Genomic DNA, 15,375 nt, shown 5'->3' with positions numbered 1-15,375 from the left:
TTTTCCCTTTCCCCTTTTCCCCTTCCCTTTTCCCCTTCCCTTTTCCCCTTCCCTTTTCCCCTTCCCTTCCCCCTTCCCTTCCCCACAGCCCAGGAACACTCCAGACCAGGATGGGTTCCACACCACACTTTTTTGCCTCTTAAAGAAGAGCAGGGCCCCTCTCGAGAAGAATCAGGTCATGGGATGAATAAATAGGGAAGATCCTTCCCTTGCAGCCCTCCCTGGCTCTCCACAGTTCCCAGAGAAGGCCAGGAGCTCTTGTTGCCATCAGCCAGGGCTGGAATTTCACCCAACAAACATCTCTGCATGTTCTGTGCCCGTTTCTTCCCCCCTAACAAGGGTTGTTTTTCCTGCAGCCCCGAGCAGAGGTTCTCTGAGCACATCAAGGATGAGAAGAATGCAGAGTTCCCCCAGAGGTTTATCCTGAAACGGGATGACACCAGCATGGATCGGGATGACAACCAGGTGAGGGGGGAACATGGGGCGTCTGCATCCCTTGGGAAAGCCAGATGTGACCTGTCTGAGATGAGAACAACTCCCAAAATCCTCTAGGGTGTCCTCCAGTAACATTTAATAGGAGCTCCCACCCCACCCAAGCAGCAGCATCTCAATGTGAAAACTTCCAAATACCATGGAAAGGGATGAAGAATTGCTGAGATTTCTGTGGGAATGCTTCTCCATACCCTGAAATCACCTGGGGGCTGGGCCAGGCTTTAAGGTGAAGCCTTTTGCCAAGGTTTCCATGGAAATGCCCTGAGCTGAGTGTTGCCAAGTGTCTCTCCCCACCTTTCCTTTAAAAGACCTTAAAGATTGTCCAGTCCCACCCCAGGCCATGGGCAGGGACACCTTCCACCAGCCCAGGTTGCTCCAAGCCCCATCCAACCTGGCCTTGGGCACTTCCAGGGATCCAGGGGCAGCCACAGCTTCTCTGGGCAACCTGTGCCAGGGCCTCCCCACCCTCCCAGGGAGGGATTTCTTCCCCAAATCCCATCCAAACCCAGTCCCATCACCCCAGCACTGTGCTTTGGGACATGTTCCTGAGTTTCAGTCAGGGTCAGGAGCTGCTCACTGCAGTCAGTCCCAGTTTGTGGTTTCCCTGTTGGTGCCACTCAGGGCTGCAGAACCCCTGAGGGAGCAGGAATGTTGGCACCTGCTCCAAGGAATGGCCTTCAGCTTTTCTCCCTGGTGATATCCCAGACCTCTGGATCAGGCAGAGTTCAGGCAGGGTGGTTGTGCTTGAGGCAGGAGGTGGATGGATGTCCAGGAATGATCATCCCTGTGGGATGTTCATCCCCAGACACAGGTGGGTGCGGAGGCAGAGGCCGGGTCACCTCCAGGCTCCACAATCCACCTCCTGCCCGACATTCCCAGCAGCTGACTGCTCCCCCTGCTCCTGCTGGCAACTGCTGACCCCTGAGCTGTGTTTGTCCCTTCAGATCAGACTCCCCTTGCAGGATGGGAGAAGGAGCAAATCCATAGAAGAGCGAGAGGAGGAATATCAGCGGGTCAGGGAGCGGATCTTTGCGCGAGAGGTGAGTTTGGATCCCTCCCCTGCCAGGAGCTTCCCGGAGCTTTGGGGCAGAAGTTGGCCTTGAGAGTGCCGAGAGGTCAGATCTCATTGTTGCTTTTCCCACCAGTTTCCCAGTGGTTTTGGGATCTGCCATTGAATTCCAGCTCCCAGCAAAGGTGTCTGAGATGTCGGGGTAGAGGAGCCACACCCGCCCCCCCCCAAGTCTGCAGCTTCCCTAAAATTTCAGGGAGCAGCAGAGGTGACAGAGGAGGCAGTTCTGCTCCTTGCTGCCCCAAAGATCACAGCTTTATGCAGTGGCAGTTTTGGGATGACCAGAGAACAAGTTGCTGAACCCAAAAGGAGCAGCAGCTGCATCTCCCCAGCGCTGCAGCTCCCACCTCCTGACCCAGCAGTGCAGGGCTCTGCCTTTCCAGGAGGAATGTGGCCTTTCCAGGGAAATCTGTGCCTTCCCTGAGCTCAGTGCCTCTCACTCTCCAGCCAGGGGTGGTCAGGGATTTGTCTTACCTGCACAGGCCCAAAGTCCTGGCTTAGGGACAGCACAGATTGGGATGTCCTGGCTCCTGCTCGGTGTCCTGGCCTGAGCCAGCTTTGCCTCTGCCTTCCAGAGGCAGGGATGACCAGCATGGATCAGGCTGGGCTGGCCTTGAGCCCACTGCCTGGTTTTCCTGGCAATAAATGCCTGGCCCTGATTGTCACATGGAGGAAGGTGCCACCAGAGCTGCCTCAGAGCAGTGGAGGAGGGAGCTGAGGGCTCAGATTTGAGAGATCCTGGGTCGCAGGTGTCGGGGAAGGTTCCCAAGGGCCTGGATGGAGATCCACAGGGATCAGGAGGCTCAGCACCACACCTGAGCAACCTGTACCTGCTCACAACACACCACCAGCCCCAGCCCCACCCTTTGAAATGCCCTGGGGTCGTTCTTTCAGAGCCACTAAGTCTCCCTTTTCTTTCCTTCCCTTCCCACCTCTGTGGTCGCGCTCCCAGTCCGGCCAGAACGGATTCCTCACGGACAGCAGGTGAGTGCTGCCCAGCCCTGGGGGGGTCCCCAGAGCCCTGCACGACTCTGAGATGATGCTTTTCTCTGGCAGGCTCTCCACAGAAGGCTTTGCTTGTACAGAGGCAGATTTTTAGGTCTCTCCCTGTGGTTTATTTTGCCCCGTGTGGAGCAGCCCCCCCCATCAGTGGCTGCTCGTGGAGTTACTGAAGGTGTTTTCTTTGCAACATCAATTCTGAGTCCTTTTTTGGCTGGTTCCTCAGCTAAAAAGGAGGGTGGGAATGGCAGGGAGGAATTCCAGCAGTTTTCAAACCATTCCACCTCTTGTTTCCCAAAAGGATGGGAAATCCCTGCCCTTACAGTGCCAGGATCAGCATCAGGATCAGGCAGGGCTGTCCCTAATCCTGGATTATCAAAGCTGGGGGACTTAATGGTGGCAGTGAAGTGTCTCAGGCTCCATCTCAGCCAGAGGAGCTGCTGAGGGCACTGGGAACACGTTCTTAGGGAGCAGTTTTCCCATGGATGAAAGGGCTGGAGTCAGGCTGGTGAGTCACCTGGCACAGACCCCACTGCCAGAGGCTGCCGAGGGCTGAGGATAAAGAATGGGATGAAAAGGGAGAGTCTCATCCCTGCTGTGCTCTGCCTGCACAGCCAAAGCTCTGGACACGAGGCAGCTCTGTGTGGGACAGGACAGGAGGATCTGATGGGTCAGCAGCAGCTTTGTCCCTCTCCTTGGGCTGTCACCTGCCTGAGGCTGTCCTGGAAAATCCAGTGTCCTCAGCACAGTCACAGGGACCGTGTCCTGGAGTCTGCCTGGGGCAGGGGGACAGTTCTCAGTCCTTGGGGGTTGGAGTAAAACTCCCCCAGAATGTGGCAAAAGCCCCGTTGCTGATGTGGCTGCAGCTCTGGGAGCTGAGCTCAGCCAGGGCTGTGCCAGGGGCTTCCCTGCCTGTGGTGCCCAGGCCCTGAAGAGCTCAGTGAACCTGCCTTTGGGGTTCCCCTGGGTGGGAGAGGGAGGATTCGTGGGCCTCAGGACCATTTCGAGCTCTTTAGGGATATAACCATTGCACTGCTCTTCCAAGAGATGGATTTTTGGCTCTCACGTGCTCCCAACAGCCCAGGACATCACCTCAGGAGTTCCAAGCCTCTCTTTTCCCCTCCACAACTGTGTGGAGCAGCTCTTCCAGTGTGGCATTCCCTAGGGAAAGCCCAGGAACCCATTCCTGGGACAAACCAGGCTCACTGCTTGGGACATTGTTGTGCTGATGTTCCCTAAAGTCCTGCTGTGGCCAGACCTGGCCTGGGCTGAGGGAGGGTGATCAGTGGGGGCACAGCTCTGGGTGCAGCAATATTCCAGTGTCACAGAATCCTGGAATGGTTTGGGGTAGGAGAGACCTTAAAACTCATCCTGTTCCAGCCCCTGCCACGGGCAGGGACACCTTCCACCAGCCCAGGTTGCTCCAAGCCCCATCCAGCCTGGCCTTGGGCACTTCCAGGGATGGCACAGCCACAGCTCTGTGCAAACTGTGCCAGCTGGGCAGAAATCCTCCCAAGGGCTGGGGTGGGAAGTGGTCTCTAAGATCTCCAGGCCTTTAACAGCTCCCTGTTCCGAGACAGGGAGAGTTTTAGCACAGCATCCTGCTCTGATCCTGCTGGGCCCCTCCCATGGCTGGATCTGGCTGGAGAAGGGGCCAGGAGCCAGGGGAGCCCCGGCTCTTCACGGTGATGCCCAAAGAGCTGTGCCCTGGGGGGGTGTTTGCTGTCAGATTTTTCCCCCCCCCGAGGGTCCCAGACCCAGAGCTCAGTGTCCCCTCACCCTGCACTGGGGTTTGGACAGCAGAGTGTCCTCACCCTGCTGCTGCCCCTTCCCCAGAGCCCCCCCAGTGACTCGTGCTCTCCACAGGGGCCCCCGGGAGGGGCTGGGCCGGGCCTCGGGCAGCCGCCAGAGCAGCACCGAGAGCGAGCTGAAGGCCCTGGAGCCGCGGCCCTGGAGCAGCACCGACTCCGACGGCTCCATGCGCGCCCTGAGGCCGCCCGTCACCAAGGCCAGCAGCTTCAGTGGCATCTCCATCCTCACCAGGGGGGACAGCGTGGGCAGCAGCAAGGGCAGCACTGCCAGCAGGACGGCCCGGGCAGGTACAGAGCCGCTTCTCCAGGCAGGTCCTGCTTCCCCTGTGTGCCGGGCAGGGGGAACTGGGGCTGGTGGTGCCCCTGGTTGTAAAAACAGGACGTGGCTGGCGCCGGGATCTCGGTTGTGCCACCTGGTTGATCGCCTGCTTTGTCACTGTCACCTCTGCCATCCCTCCATCAGGTACCTGGGACGAGGGACAGCGTTTGATCCCAGCCCCTGCAACTCAAACTCCCAGTTTTCGTGGTTTTCTCTCCCCTGCTGTGCCCCCAAGTTGGGTTCCCTTCTGCTCCCAAAACCCTTCCCAGCTCAGGGTGAAGCTCCTGGCACTGTGCCTTGCTTTCCAAGGAGGGCAGGGAAAGGTGTCACCAATGAGTCTCATCAGACACAACTGTCAGACAAAGACTCTGTTAGTTGGGATCTGCCCACGACGTTCTCAGAGTGATTCACTGAGAGCTCCTGGGAGCAAACAGCAGCTGGAGCTGGGCCCGAGCTCCAGAGCTGCTGGGGATGGTGCAAGGGTTTGGGAGCCAAAGGGAATTAGGATCCCAAGTCTCTCTGCTGCTTCAGCTCAGTCCTTCCTTGTCTGGCCAGGTACCACAGAGCCCACGGGGGATGTTCCTGGGGGGTGCCACAGGTGACCTGCTCCTGGCAGCAGCTTCCCAAGGGATGTGTGTCCTGGGTGTTCCAGGGAATGTCTCTGCTCCCCTCGGACAGGGAGGAGCAGAACCCATAATTTTCAACCTGCTGCTTGTGAAGGGTGTTTGTGGAAGGGGCAACGTGGGTTTTGTTCCCATTTTAGTCTGGTGACAGCTGGGGGAGCTGCTGATGTGTCAGTGAGCAGAATCCAGTGTTGTCCCACTGTCCTCCATTCCCACTGGTTGGCAGCAAGTCCCAAATCTTTGGGAACTGTCCTTTTCCTGAGGAGGAGAGGCAGAGCGTGGGTAATAACTGCTCTACAGGAGCCCTTTCAACCAAAAGGGATGTATTTAAGAGGCTCCTGGGCCGTGTCCCAGCACCCAGCCTTTGGAACCACACCTTCCTGTCCCAGTTTGGAGGTGCCCACGGTGTCTCCCGGGATCCTGTTCCCATCGTGCCAGGGCTGTGCTCGCTCTGGGTGTTCCAGCCACCTCCAGGACTGATTCATGGGGTGCTGGGAGCACTCATTTGAAGATCTGTCCCAACGTGTGCAGAGCAGAGCGAGAGAGGAGCTGCTTTTTGGCTCTTCCTGTAATTTTCCCTCCAGGTCTCCCCTGGGAACAGAAGCCAGTTGCTTTCCAGGCTTTATATAAGGGCAGATGATTAGAAGCATCCTGGGAGAAAGAAAAAAAAAAACAGGCAAAGGAATTATCACTTGAGGAAGAAAAACACCAAACCCACCTTCCTCCATATCCTGATGTTTATTCCATGGGATTGGAAGTGCCTGGGACTTGGGGGCTCTTTTCCCATCCCAGCATCCAGCCCCTGGGCAACTGTCAGTGGAATATTCCTTCCTTTGCAGCAAGTGGCTGCTGACAGAGCTCCTCAGCAGAATCCCTGGAGATCAGCTGTGGAAATGTGGGAGATCAGAGGCAGAGCTGGTTAAACAGCAGCCACTGGGCACGAAGCAATAGTTGCACAACCCTTTTATTTCTGGAAGTAAGGCTGGAATACTGAGGAGACCCTTCCCAGCTGGGTGCCAGCAGTGTGTGCACCAGGCTCCTTCCCAGCTTTGCCTGCCATGGGAAGGGGCTTGCTTTCAGCTTGCCATTTCCCAGCCTTTTCCTCAGGGGTCTGTGGGGCCATGGAATGGGGTCCCCATGGAATGGGGTCCCCACGGAATGGGGTCCCCACGGAATGGGGTCCCCACAGAACGGGGTCCCTGCACTCCCCTCTCTGCCCTGGGCACTCAGGTTGGTGCTGGTGGCTGTGCCCAGAGCTGAGCTGGGACTGGAGCTTCCCCAGCTCCTTCCCCCCATCCCGTGGTGCTGAGCTGACACCTGGCAGCTCCCTGATTTTGGGATTCCTGCCTTGTTTGGGGGTGTGGAGCCTCCTCCAGGCGGGTGCTGCCGTTGGCAGCCGGATTCTCCTTCCCTGCGTGGGGAGATCCCGGGATCAGCCTTGGAGGGTCAGTGAGTGCCCCTGGCCGTGGAGAGGAGGGATGTACAACCCCCAGCAGTGTCAGCCCCTGGCTTTGCTGTGAGCAGAGTCCAACCAGCACCTCATCCCTCTGCCTGCTCCCCTGGACCCCTGGGAGCTCTGGGGGTGGCAGGACCCCCCCGAGCCTGTGTGTGCCGACCCTCCGTGCCTGTCCCTGTTGCAGGTTTGGTGCTAGGAGCCCCGGAGGGGTGCAGCCAGTCCCCGTCCTCGCAGCCCAGCCGTGGCCTCCTGCCCTGCACGGCCCCACCACCACCCCCGCAGCCCCCCGGCATCCCCCCCCCAGCCCAGCAACCACCGGCCATGAGCAACCCCATGATGTCCCAGGTGAGTCACTCACTGCACGGGGGGGGGGGAGCAGGGACACAGGACACCCCGGGGGGGCTCTGGGCCCACCCCTGGGTTTTGGGGGTCCCCACGGTGGCGGTCCCTCCGTGCTTGTGGCGGAGCAGGGGGAGGTCGGGGGCTGTGCTGTGCCTGAGTGATTCCGTGGGATGTTATCCCAGCTTCCCAGCCCCTTCTGATCTGCTCGGGCCAGCAGCCCCTTTGGGAAAAGGGTCTGTAGTCTTTGGATGAGTGGCAAACTGGAACCAGTTTCCCTCGGGACAGTCTCGACTGGTCCTTGGGTTTGAGCTCCCCTTGGTTGGTCTCCTGATGTCCTGGGGGAGGCTCCTGGAGCTGAGCTGGGTGTGTCCTCCAGACCCTCCCCAAGCTAAAGCCAGGGGATGTTTGCTGTCCCACAGCCTGCTGGGCTGTTCCCAGGGGTGGAACCCTCTGGAAAGCACCCGTGGATGTCATTCCTAAGGACTTGTTCTGCCCCTGCCCCTGTGACAGACCCTGTCCTGCTGCAGGATCACTGGGCCGTGCTGGTGTTTTTATTTTGTACTTTCTGCTCTGATGGTTTAGGTCCTGGAAAAACTGATTTCAGGTGTTGGAGTGTTGGTGAAGGGTCTGGAAATGCACTGTCCCCACATCCATGTCCCTTCAGTGTCACCAAAGGTTCAGTCAGAGGACTGACCCCCCTTCCAGCACTGACCACCACAGGGTCGATGCCCAAAGCACAAAGTGTGGGGTTGTCATAAAGCAGGTCCTCTGGGTGACAAAGTGGGGTCCCTGTGGAAGGCGAGCAGGCAGGGAAGGCATTCCCAGCAGGAATGGCCAAGGAGCACTGCAGGGACTGCTGGAAATGGGAGAGACCTGAGTGTTGTGTGGGGAGAAGTGACCCTGCTGCTGCTGCTGGGCCCTGGTGAGCTCGTGCCACTGCTCCTGCCAGGCAAGAGCTGCTTTGGGACCGGCCACCCCCTCCCAGGCTCCGCAGACCCTCCCACAGGGATGGATCCTGCCCCGGAATGGTCTCCGTGCTTCCCAACCCCTGCACTGCCCCTCTGTGTGTTTGCAGTTGGCTCACTTGACTAACCTTGTTGTTCCTTCTTTCTCTCCTTCCTCCTCATCCTTCCTTCCTTCCTTCCTTTCCCTCTCCCTCCTTTTCCCCCGGATCTCTCTCCTCCCTTCTCCGCTGGTCGTAGCCGGTCCCGGCGCTGCAGCCTGTTCCGTACTCTCCAAGCTCCTGCCCCCAAGTCCTCTTGCCAGTCTCTCCACCCCAGCAGTACAACCTGGTATAAACCCCAGTTCCTCTTCTTGCACTCTCTGTTGTGCTCTGTGCTGTGTTTGTGTTGTGTGAGCTTGTGCTGATCGGGTATGTCCCGGACTCTGACCCCCCCTGGGGTTGGGATTCACGGAGCTCTGTGCTGCACTGGGATTCCCGAGGCTGTGGCACCACCCATCCCGGAGTGGCAGTCTTGCAAAGAGCCTGGGAAAAGCAAATTCCAAGCCCAGAGCTCCCCGGGAAGCGATGCTTGTGCCCAGTGCTGGGGTTTGGGAGCCGTGGCTGCCCCGGGGGCTCAGCCAGGCCCTGTGCTGTCTCCACCGGGATCTTTTGGGAATGGTGTGGCCCACGGGACGTGGCCTGTGGCCTGGGGTCACCCCTGCCTGTGTCACTGAGTGTCCACTGAGCATCAGGCCCCCCCAGCAGGTCGCATGTCCCCCCATCCTGCCCTGGGCCTGTGGCTCGTGTCTGGGGGCCTGTGTTGGGGGAGCTCCTCGCAGAGCAGGGGTCTGCACTCCTCAGCAGAGCTGTGTGCCATGTGCTGCTGTCCCACACTCTGCCCTCCTCCTCCATCCTTCCCCTTGTCCCCCTCCAGGCCGACGAGCTCAGCAGCCCCTTTGGGCAGATCAGCCTCAGCCGACAGGGCTCCACGGAGGCCCCGGATCCTTCCTCGGCGATGTTCCAGTCGTCCCTCATCTCCCAGCACCCTCAGCAGACAGGATTCATCATGGCAACCCCTGGGCAGCCCATCCCCACCTCCAGCTACTCCACCTCGGGGCACACGGCCCCCACTCAGCAGGTGCTGCAGCCCCAGGGCTACATTCAGCCTCCCCAGCAAGTAAGGACACGAGGGGACGTCCCCAGAGCTGGCAGGGGCTGCGGGGGAGTGGGCCCCTCTTTGTGTGCTGCTCGTTGGTGATGGATCCATCCCCAGGGGTCCAAGCTGCGGGTCTCACCCTCCCTTGCTAGGCACAGGATGGTCCCTGTCCCCTGTGTCCCTCTGAGCCCACGAGGCTCCTGCCTGGGGACCACTCCCGGCTCTCAGTGGTGGGGGAGGGACTCAGGGCTGACACCTCTAAGCTCTCTTTGGGGTCCTGCAGGGCTTTATGACCTCTAGGACTGCCCCCTGAGCTGTGAGGAGAGAGTTGTGCCTACTGTGCTCTTGCACTACTGTGCTGGGAAAGGCTTGGATGAGGAGGCTGGGAGGCGCGGGAAGGGGCCGCGGTTCCCCACCAGAGCCAAAGCCCTGGGTGGTTCCCTTCGGCAGAAGCCAGGCCAGGTGAGAGAGAAAACTGGTCCTGGGGGACCAGCTTTCTTGGATCCCCTCCCTCCTGCGTTTCTCACCACCTGTGTTTTCTTGCCCTTGATAGATTCAGGTTTCTTACTACCCCCCCGGGCAGTACCCGAACTCCAGCCAGCAATACCGACCCCTCAGTCACCCAGTGGCCTACAGCTCCCAGCGCCCACAGCAGCTCCCCCAGCAGTCCCAGCAGCCAGGTAAGGGGGTGGAAAGGGGGAAGGGAGGGCAGCTTTCCCTTTTCTGCTGCTTTTGTGGCTCTAAGCATCTCCCATGTGCTCTCTGGGGCCGGGTTTGCTCTTCCCCGTCTCCCGCTCTTTGCTGGACCTGTCTCTCGGCTGGGAATTTGGATCCTGGCCTGTAGAGGCTGTTGAATCCTTCCCCTCCCTTTCCTCCCAGCTTGTTGGAGCAGGGATGAGGTGGATTTAAAGCCAGGAGCTTCCCTCAGGTGTTTTTACACCTGCCCTAAGGAAGCCCATTCCCCACTCTTTAGCAGGAGGTGGGGGCAGAGCAGGACTGGAGCCCCTATATCCCAAATCTGGGGCTGTTTCCCACGTCCAGCTGGGAAGCTGCTCCATTGAAGCCCTGTTCTGGCAGGTTTACAGCCAATGATGTCCAACCAGCAGCAAACATACCAAGGTGTGATGGGGGTGCAGCAGGCGCAGCCCCCCGGGCTCCTCAACAGCCAGAGGAACAACATGGGGGGCCAGATGCAGAGCGTGATGGGGGTGCAGCAGGCACAGCCCCCCGGGCTCCTCAGCAGCCAGAGGAGTGGGATGGGGAGCCAGATGCAAGGCCTGATGGTCCAGTACACGCCGCTGCCTTCGTACCAGGTGGGCATCAGCTGCTCTCCAGCGTGGGGGGCTGGGAGGGGACCCCAGTGGGCAGGATGTGCCCCGTCCCTGTGCCTGAGGGTTGGAGCCAGAGGTGGGGATGACCCACTTGGAGAGCACCCTGGGGAGGGCACATCCATGTGGGAATCTGTGGGACACGTCTGGAGCAGGAGGACAGGGAGAGGAGCTTGGGAGGGGCTGCCCTGCCTGGGCAGGAAAACACCCCCTGGAATCTCCTCCCCTTGCCGGGGTCTCTTTGGGCCAGTTCTTGCTCCATGTGACCTGTGACCTGCTGCTTTCCTGCCTGCCCAGGTTCCCATGGCCAGTGAGTCCCAGAGCGTGGTCCAGCAGCCCTTCCAGCAGCCAGTGCTCGTGCCAGCCAGTCAGTCTGTGCAGGGGGGGCTCCAGGCTGGGGGGGTCCCCATCTACTACAGCGTCATCCCCACTGCCCAGCAGAACGGCACCAGGTACAGCTCCTCTGCCCTGGGGAGAGGGGGGGGCTGCTGCCCACAGAGGGAGTTTTGGGGGTGTCCTGTCAGGGCCAGGAGACAGCCCTGATGTTCCTTGTGGGTGCCTTCCAATCGGGGGATTCCACGATTCCACCGGATGATTCCGTGCCCTGCTGAGAGGGGGGAGCGTCCTGTTCCTGCAGCTGGAGGTGGTCGAGCACCACAGGAGCTGCTCCTCCCTGAGCCCTGCCTCCCATATCCAGGGTTTCCTGGCCCCCAGCACGCCAGGCTTCCTGTGTGTCCAGCCCTCTCCAGAGGCTCCTGTGTGTCCAGCCCTCTCCAGAGGCTCCTGTGTGTCCAGCCATCCCAGTACAGAGGGAGCTGGGAGTTACCTGTACAGACCTCCCGGGGTTTTCCCTCCCCATCCCCGCCCTCACCTGCTCCCTCTCTGCTCCTCAGCCCGTCCGTGGGGTTCCTGCAGCCTCCCGGCTCCGAGCAGTACCAGATGCCACAGTCCCCGGCCCCCTGCAGCCCCCCCCAGATGCAGCAGCAGTATTCAGGTACGAGGGGCAGGGCTGGCTCCAATTCCAGGTGGGATCAGCTCTTGGATCGCGGGCGGCGGAGCTGCCGCTTCGCAGCCGAGTCCGTCTGTGCAAGGGGGTTCCTGAGGCTGGGAATCCCACTGGGAACGATCAGGATGCGGCACCAGGGTGGCACTGGCCTGTGCCTGGCATCTCCCTGCCCTGGAGGGCGGCGGGGTGGGAGTGGCAGAGGGAGCTGGGTGGGCTGTGGATTGGGGAGAGCGGGAGGAATTGTGGGTGAGGAGCCTCAGGATTCCTGCTCCCTGTCCCAGCCACTGGGAGCAAGGTGGGGCCTTGGGAGCCGGTGCAGGAGCTGGGCTGGGATTGTGGAGCTCTGGGCCTGGTGAGCTGCAGGGTCTGTGCTGGGATGCTGGAGCTCTGTGCCCAGCTCTGTGCTCGGAGTCCTGCAGCGACACTCAGAGCAGCCACTGAGCTGCCACCCATCAGCTTGTCCCCCCTGCTCCCATTTCTCCCAGATTAAACATCATCACTCCCTGATGTAAGATGGCATAGAGGAGAGGGATCCCCAGCGGATCCTGGTGGGGCTTTTTCAGCCTGGGAAAGGCTGGAACTGCAGAGGAGAAGAGTCCAGAGGGGGATCATAGGGAAGGGCGTGCAGTGGCAGGGACAGGCAGGTGCCCCAGGTCCCACAGCAGCAGAGCCCGGGCCGGACGCTCCTGTGTCTGTCCCCAGGGGTGTCCCCATCAGGCCCCGGTGTCGTGGTGATGCAGCTGAATGTCCCCAACGGCCCCCAGGCCCCCCAGAACCCCCCCGTGGTGCAGTGGAGCCACTGTAAGTACTACAGCCTGGAGCAGCGGGGGCAGAAGCCGGGAGACCTCTACAACCCCGACACCAGTGCTCAGGTACTGGGCGGACCGGGAGGGACGGGGAGGAGGCGGCTCAGCCTCTGGGGTGGGCTGGGTGACGGAGTGGGGGGGGTCACGAGCCCCGGGGGTGTCTGACACTGTCCCTCCCCCAGGCCAGCACTCAGCTGAACAGCCCCATCACGTCCCCCACCCAGTCCCCGACGCCGTCGCCCGTCACCAACCTCAACAGTGTGTGCACGGGGCTGAGCCCCCTCCCTGTCCTCACCCAGTTCCCCCGGCCCATGGGCCCGGCACAAGGTAAGGGGGGGAGGCGTGTGTGGGGCCGGCCCAGGGGTTTCCTGGGAATCCCCTGGTGTTTCCCGGGGTCCCCACGGACGTTGCTCCTCGCGCAGGTGACGGGCGGTACTCGCTGCTGGGCCAACCGCTGCAGTACAACCTGTCCCTCTGCCCCCCGCCACTGCTCCACAACCAGCCCGGCTACACGGCACACCAGGTACAGCCGGGCCACGGGGGTGGCACAGGCCCCTTCCCCGGGAGGCCACGGGGGTCCCCCGAGGTGACATGGAGCCCTTTTCACCCCTCCAGGGGCAGACTGGGATGAAACACGGGAACCGCAGCAAGAGACAGGCCCTGAAATCGGCGTCCACCGACCTGGGCACGAGTGACGTAGGCAAGTGACCCCCTCAGGAGGTTCCCTTTGCCCTCTGATGTCCACACACACGGGGTTTGGAGGCTCCAGATGCCCACACCAGCATCCCACAGGACCCTGTGCTGCTTTTGGGGATAGTTCCTGCCTGTCCCTCACCTTGGGGGTCTCCACAAGGTCCTTGGGGAGGGAGGGACCCGGAGCAGCCCTCACTGACCCTCTGGAGGCCTCGGGCTTGTCCCCCACGTCACCTCCGTGTCACCACCAGCTGCAGGGGGCCCTTTAAGGGCCCCTCCCTGCCCCTGGCATGGCCTGGCTGTGCCACGTTAATATTAGCAAAGAATCCCTTCGGCAGCTCTGCTAAGCCTGGAGCCAGGGCTGGAGCCAGGAGCTGCACGGGGGCTCGGGGACCACCAGGCAGGGACTGGGGCAGGAGCTGCTGCGGGATTTGGGGACCCCTGGGCGGGGCACAGCCACGTGTCGCTGCCCTCTGTGGGTGCAGCCTCAGGGTGGGAGCACAGGGTCGGCTCCCAGTCCTGGTCCCTGAGGTTTGGGGTAGGAAAACAGGGCAGAGCCCCTGGGAGAGCCCGAACTGCCCAGCCAAGGCCATCCAAAGGACACCAGAAGGACTCGGTGTCGCTGGAGCCCTGGGACACTGGGCAATGCCCATCTCCTCCTGAAGCAGGGAAGGGATCAGGACTGGGCACTGCAGGGAGCAGGCAGGGGCAGTCTGGGGGAAGCGACTGACTTAGAGAAGTACCTGGGGGCAGCCTGGCACAGCGCAGCACTCCCGGGCCAAGGAGAGGTGGGTGCTCCAGCCCGGGAGGGCTCCCGGGGCACCGGGACCCAGCCGGTGACTCGTCCCCTCTCCCCGCAGTGCTGGGCCGGGTGCTGGAGGTGACGGACCTGCCCGAGGGCATCACACGGACGGAGGCCGACAAGCTCTTCACCCAGCTCGCCATGGCCGGTGCCAAAATCCAGTGGCTCAAAGAGACTCAGGGGCGCCGCGGGGACGGCGGTGGCGGCGGCGGGGACAACAGCGGGACTCCGGAGAACGGCAGGCACGGTGACCTCGCTGCCTTATACACCATCGTGGCCGTGTTCCCCAGCCCGCTGGCCGCCCAGAACGCCTCCCTCCGCCTCAACAACTCCCTCAGCCGCTTCAAGCTGCGCGTGGCCAAAAAGAACTACGACCTGCGGGTGCTGGAGCGGGCCAGCTCCCAGTAGGGCTCCCGCGGGCACCGGGCACCCCCCTGGGCCTCTTCTCCTCCCGCCCTCCCTTCCTCTCGCCCTCCTTCCTTGATATATTTATATGAACATAATTAAGAGACGAGAAGTTGATTTTTTTTTTTGTTTTGTTTTGTTTTTTAATTATTATTATTTTTTTGGAGTGACGCCCCGTGCCCGCCCCCCCCCTCCCCCGTGTCTCTGGTTTTGTTTAAGCACTGTGTTGGGCCGCACATACAGGTGTTGATTGGTATGTTCACTGCACATTTTATTTAATCGGATTATTATTTGGGAGGGGGGGAGGGGGTATTTTTGGTTTTATTTTATTTCGGGGGGGGGGTTGTTTTTAAATAAAAAAAAAAAAAAGAAAATTTGTCCGTCGCTCGAACGTGACTTTCCCGTTCTCTGCCAGTGCCAAGGGCTGGGGGCTCTGGGGTGAGGAGACAGTGGAAGGGGCACTGGAAGGGGATGTGTCCTGCCCAGTCCTGCCCCTGTGTTGGCCTGTCTGAGGGCTACAAGCTTGTGGGGAGCCCAGGCTGGGATTAGAGTGCTTGGCCTGGGGCTGGACCCCTGGCAGATGTTCACGGCCTCTTCTCTCAGCTGCCAGCCCCATCCAGCTGTGCCAGGGCAGGAATGAGGGCATGGAGTGTCCCCTGCCGGGAAGCAACATGCTCCTGGTGACTGAGGAGCTGGCACAGGTCAGGTGGGGACAGGATTTGGGCTGGCACAGCCTCGGTGGCACAGCCAGAGCCTCCAGCAGCAGTGGGAAGCTCCCAGCGCAGGTAAGAGAAGGTGGGAAGGGGGGGCTCCAACTCCAGCCTTGCACCAGCTCCCACCTCGCTGCCCCCCACAGCTGGGCAGGGACTGTGGGCACCCCAGGATGCCCCTCCAGGGCCCTGTCCCACACCACAGGCAGCCTGGCAGCACTGGGCTCCCATCACCTCGTCCCAGCGGGATTTGGTGCCAGAGGGTGCCGAGGCAGCCACGAGCTGCCCCTCGAGAGACCCCTCTGCTGCCACTCTGCCCCACCAGAGACCCCTCTGCTGCCACTCTGCCCCTCCAGAGACCCCTCTGCCCCTCGAGAGACCCCTCTGCTGCCCCTCTGCCCCGTGCCCCCCGCCC

General features: G+C 61.0%; 1 protein-coding gene across 1 annotated transcript; it reads left to right on the top strand.

The window, feature by feature from the left end:
* Nucleotides 1-356: 356 nt before the first annotated feature.
* On the top strand, nt 357-14,585 carry LOC113962578 (R3H domain-containing protein 2-like; the record flags this gene model as incomplete). Its single annotated transcript, XM_027673339.1, has 16 exons — nt 357-465; nt 1,437-1,532; nt 2,514-2,545; nt 4,427-4,659; nt 6,954-7,114; nt 8,314-8,403; nt 8,989-9,231; nt 9,764-9,890; nt 10,288-10,523; nt 10,836-10,990; nt 11,432-11,532; nt 12,247-12,416; nt 12,533-12,677; nt 12,773-12,873; nt 12,966-13,050; nt 13,904-14,585. Coding segments are annotated over 16 exons (2,434 nt in total), but the record flags the coding sequence as incomplete, so codon positions are not given.
* Nucleotides 14,586-15,375: the final 790 nt, after the last annotated feature.

The sequence above is a fragment of the Neopelma chrysocephalum genome, unplaced genomic scaffold (assembly GCF_003984885.1).
Source record: "Neopelma chrysocephalum unplaced genomic scaffold, ASM398488v2 Primary Assembly neopelma1_182856, whole genome shotgun sequence".
NCBI classification, from domain to species: domain Eukaryota; kingdom Metazoa; phylum Chordata; class Aves; order Passeriformes; family Pipridae; genus Neopelma; species Neopelma chrysocephalum.
The sequence above is the reverse complement of the archived record's forward strand: the minus strand, read 5'-3'. Positions and strand labels throughout refer to the sequence as shown.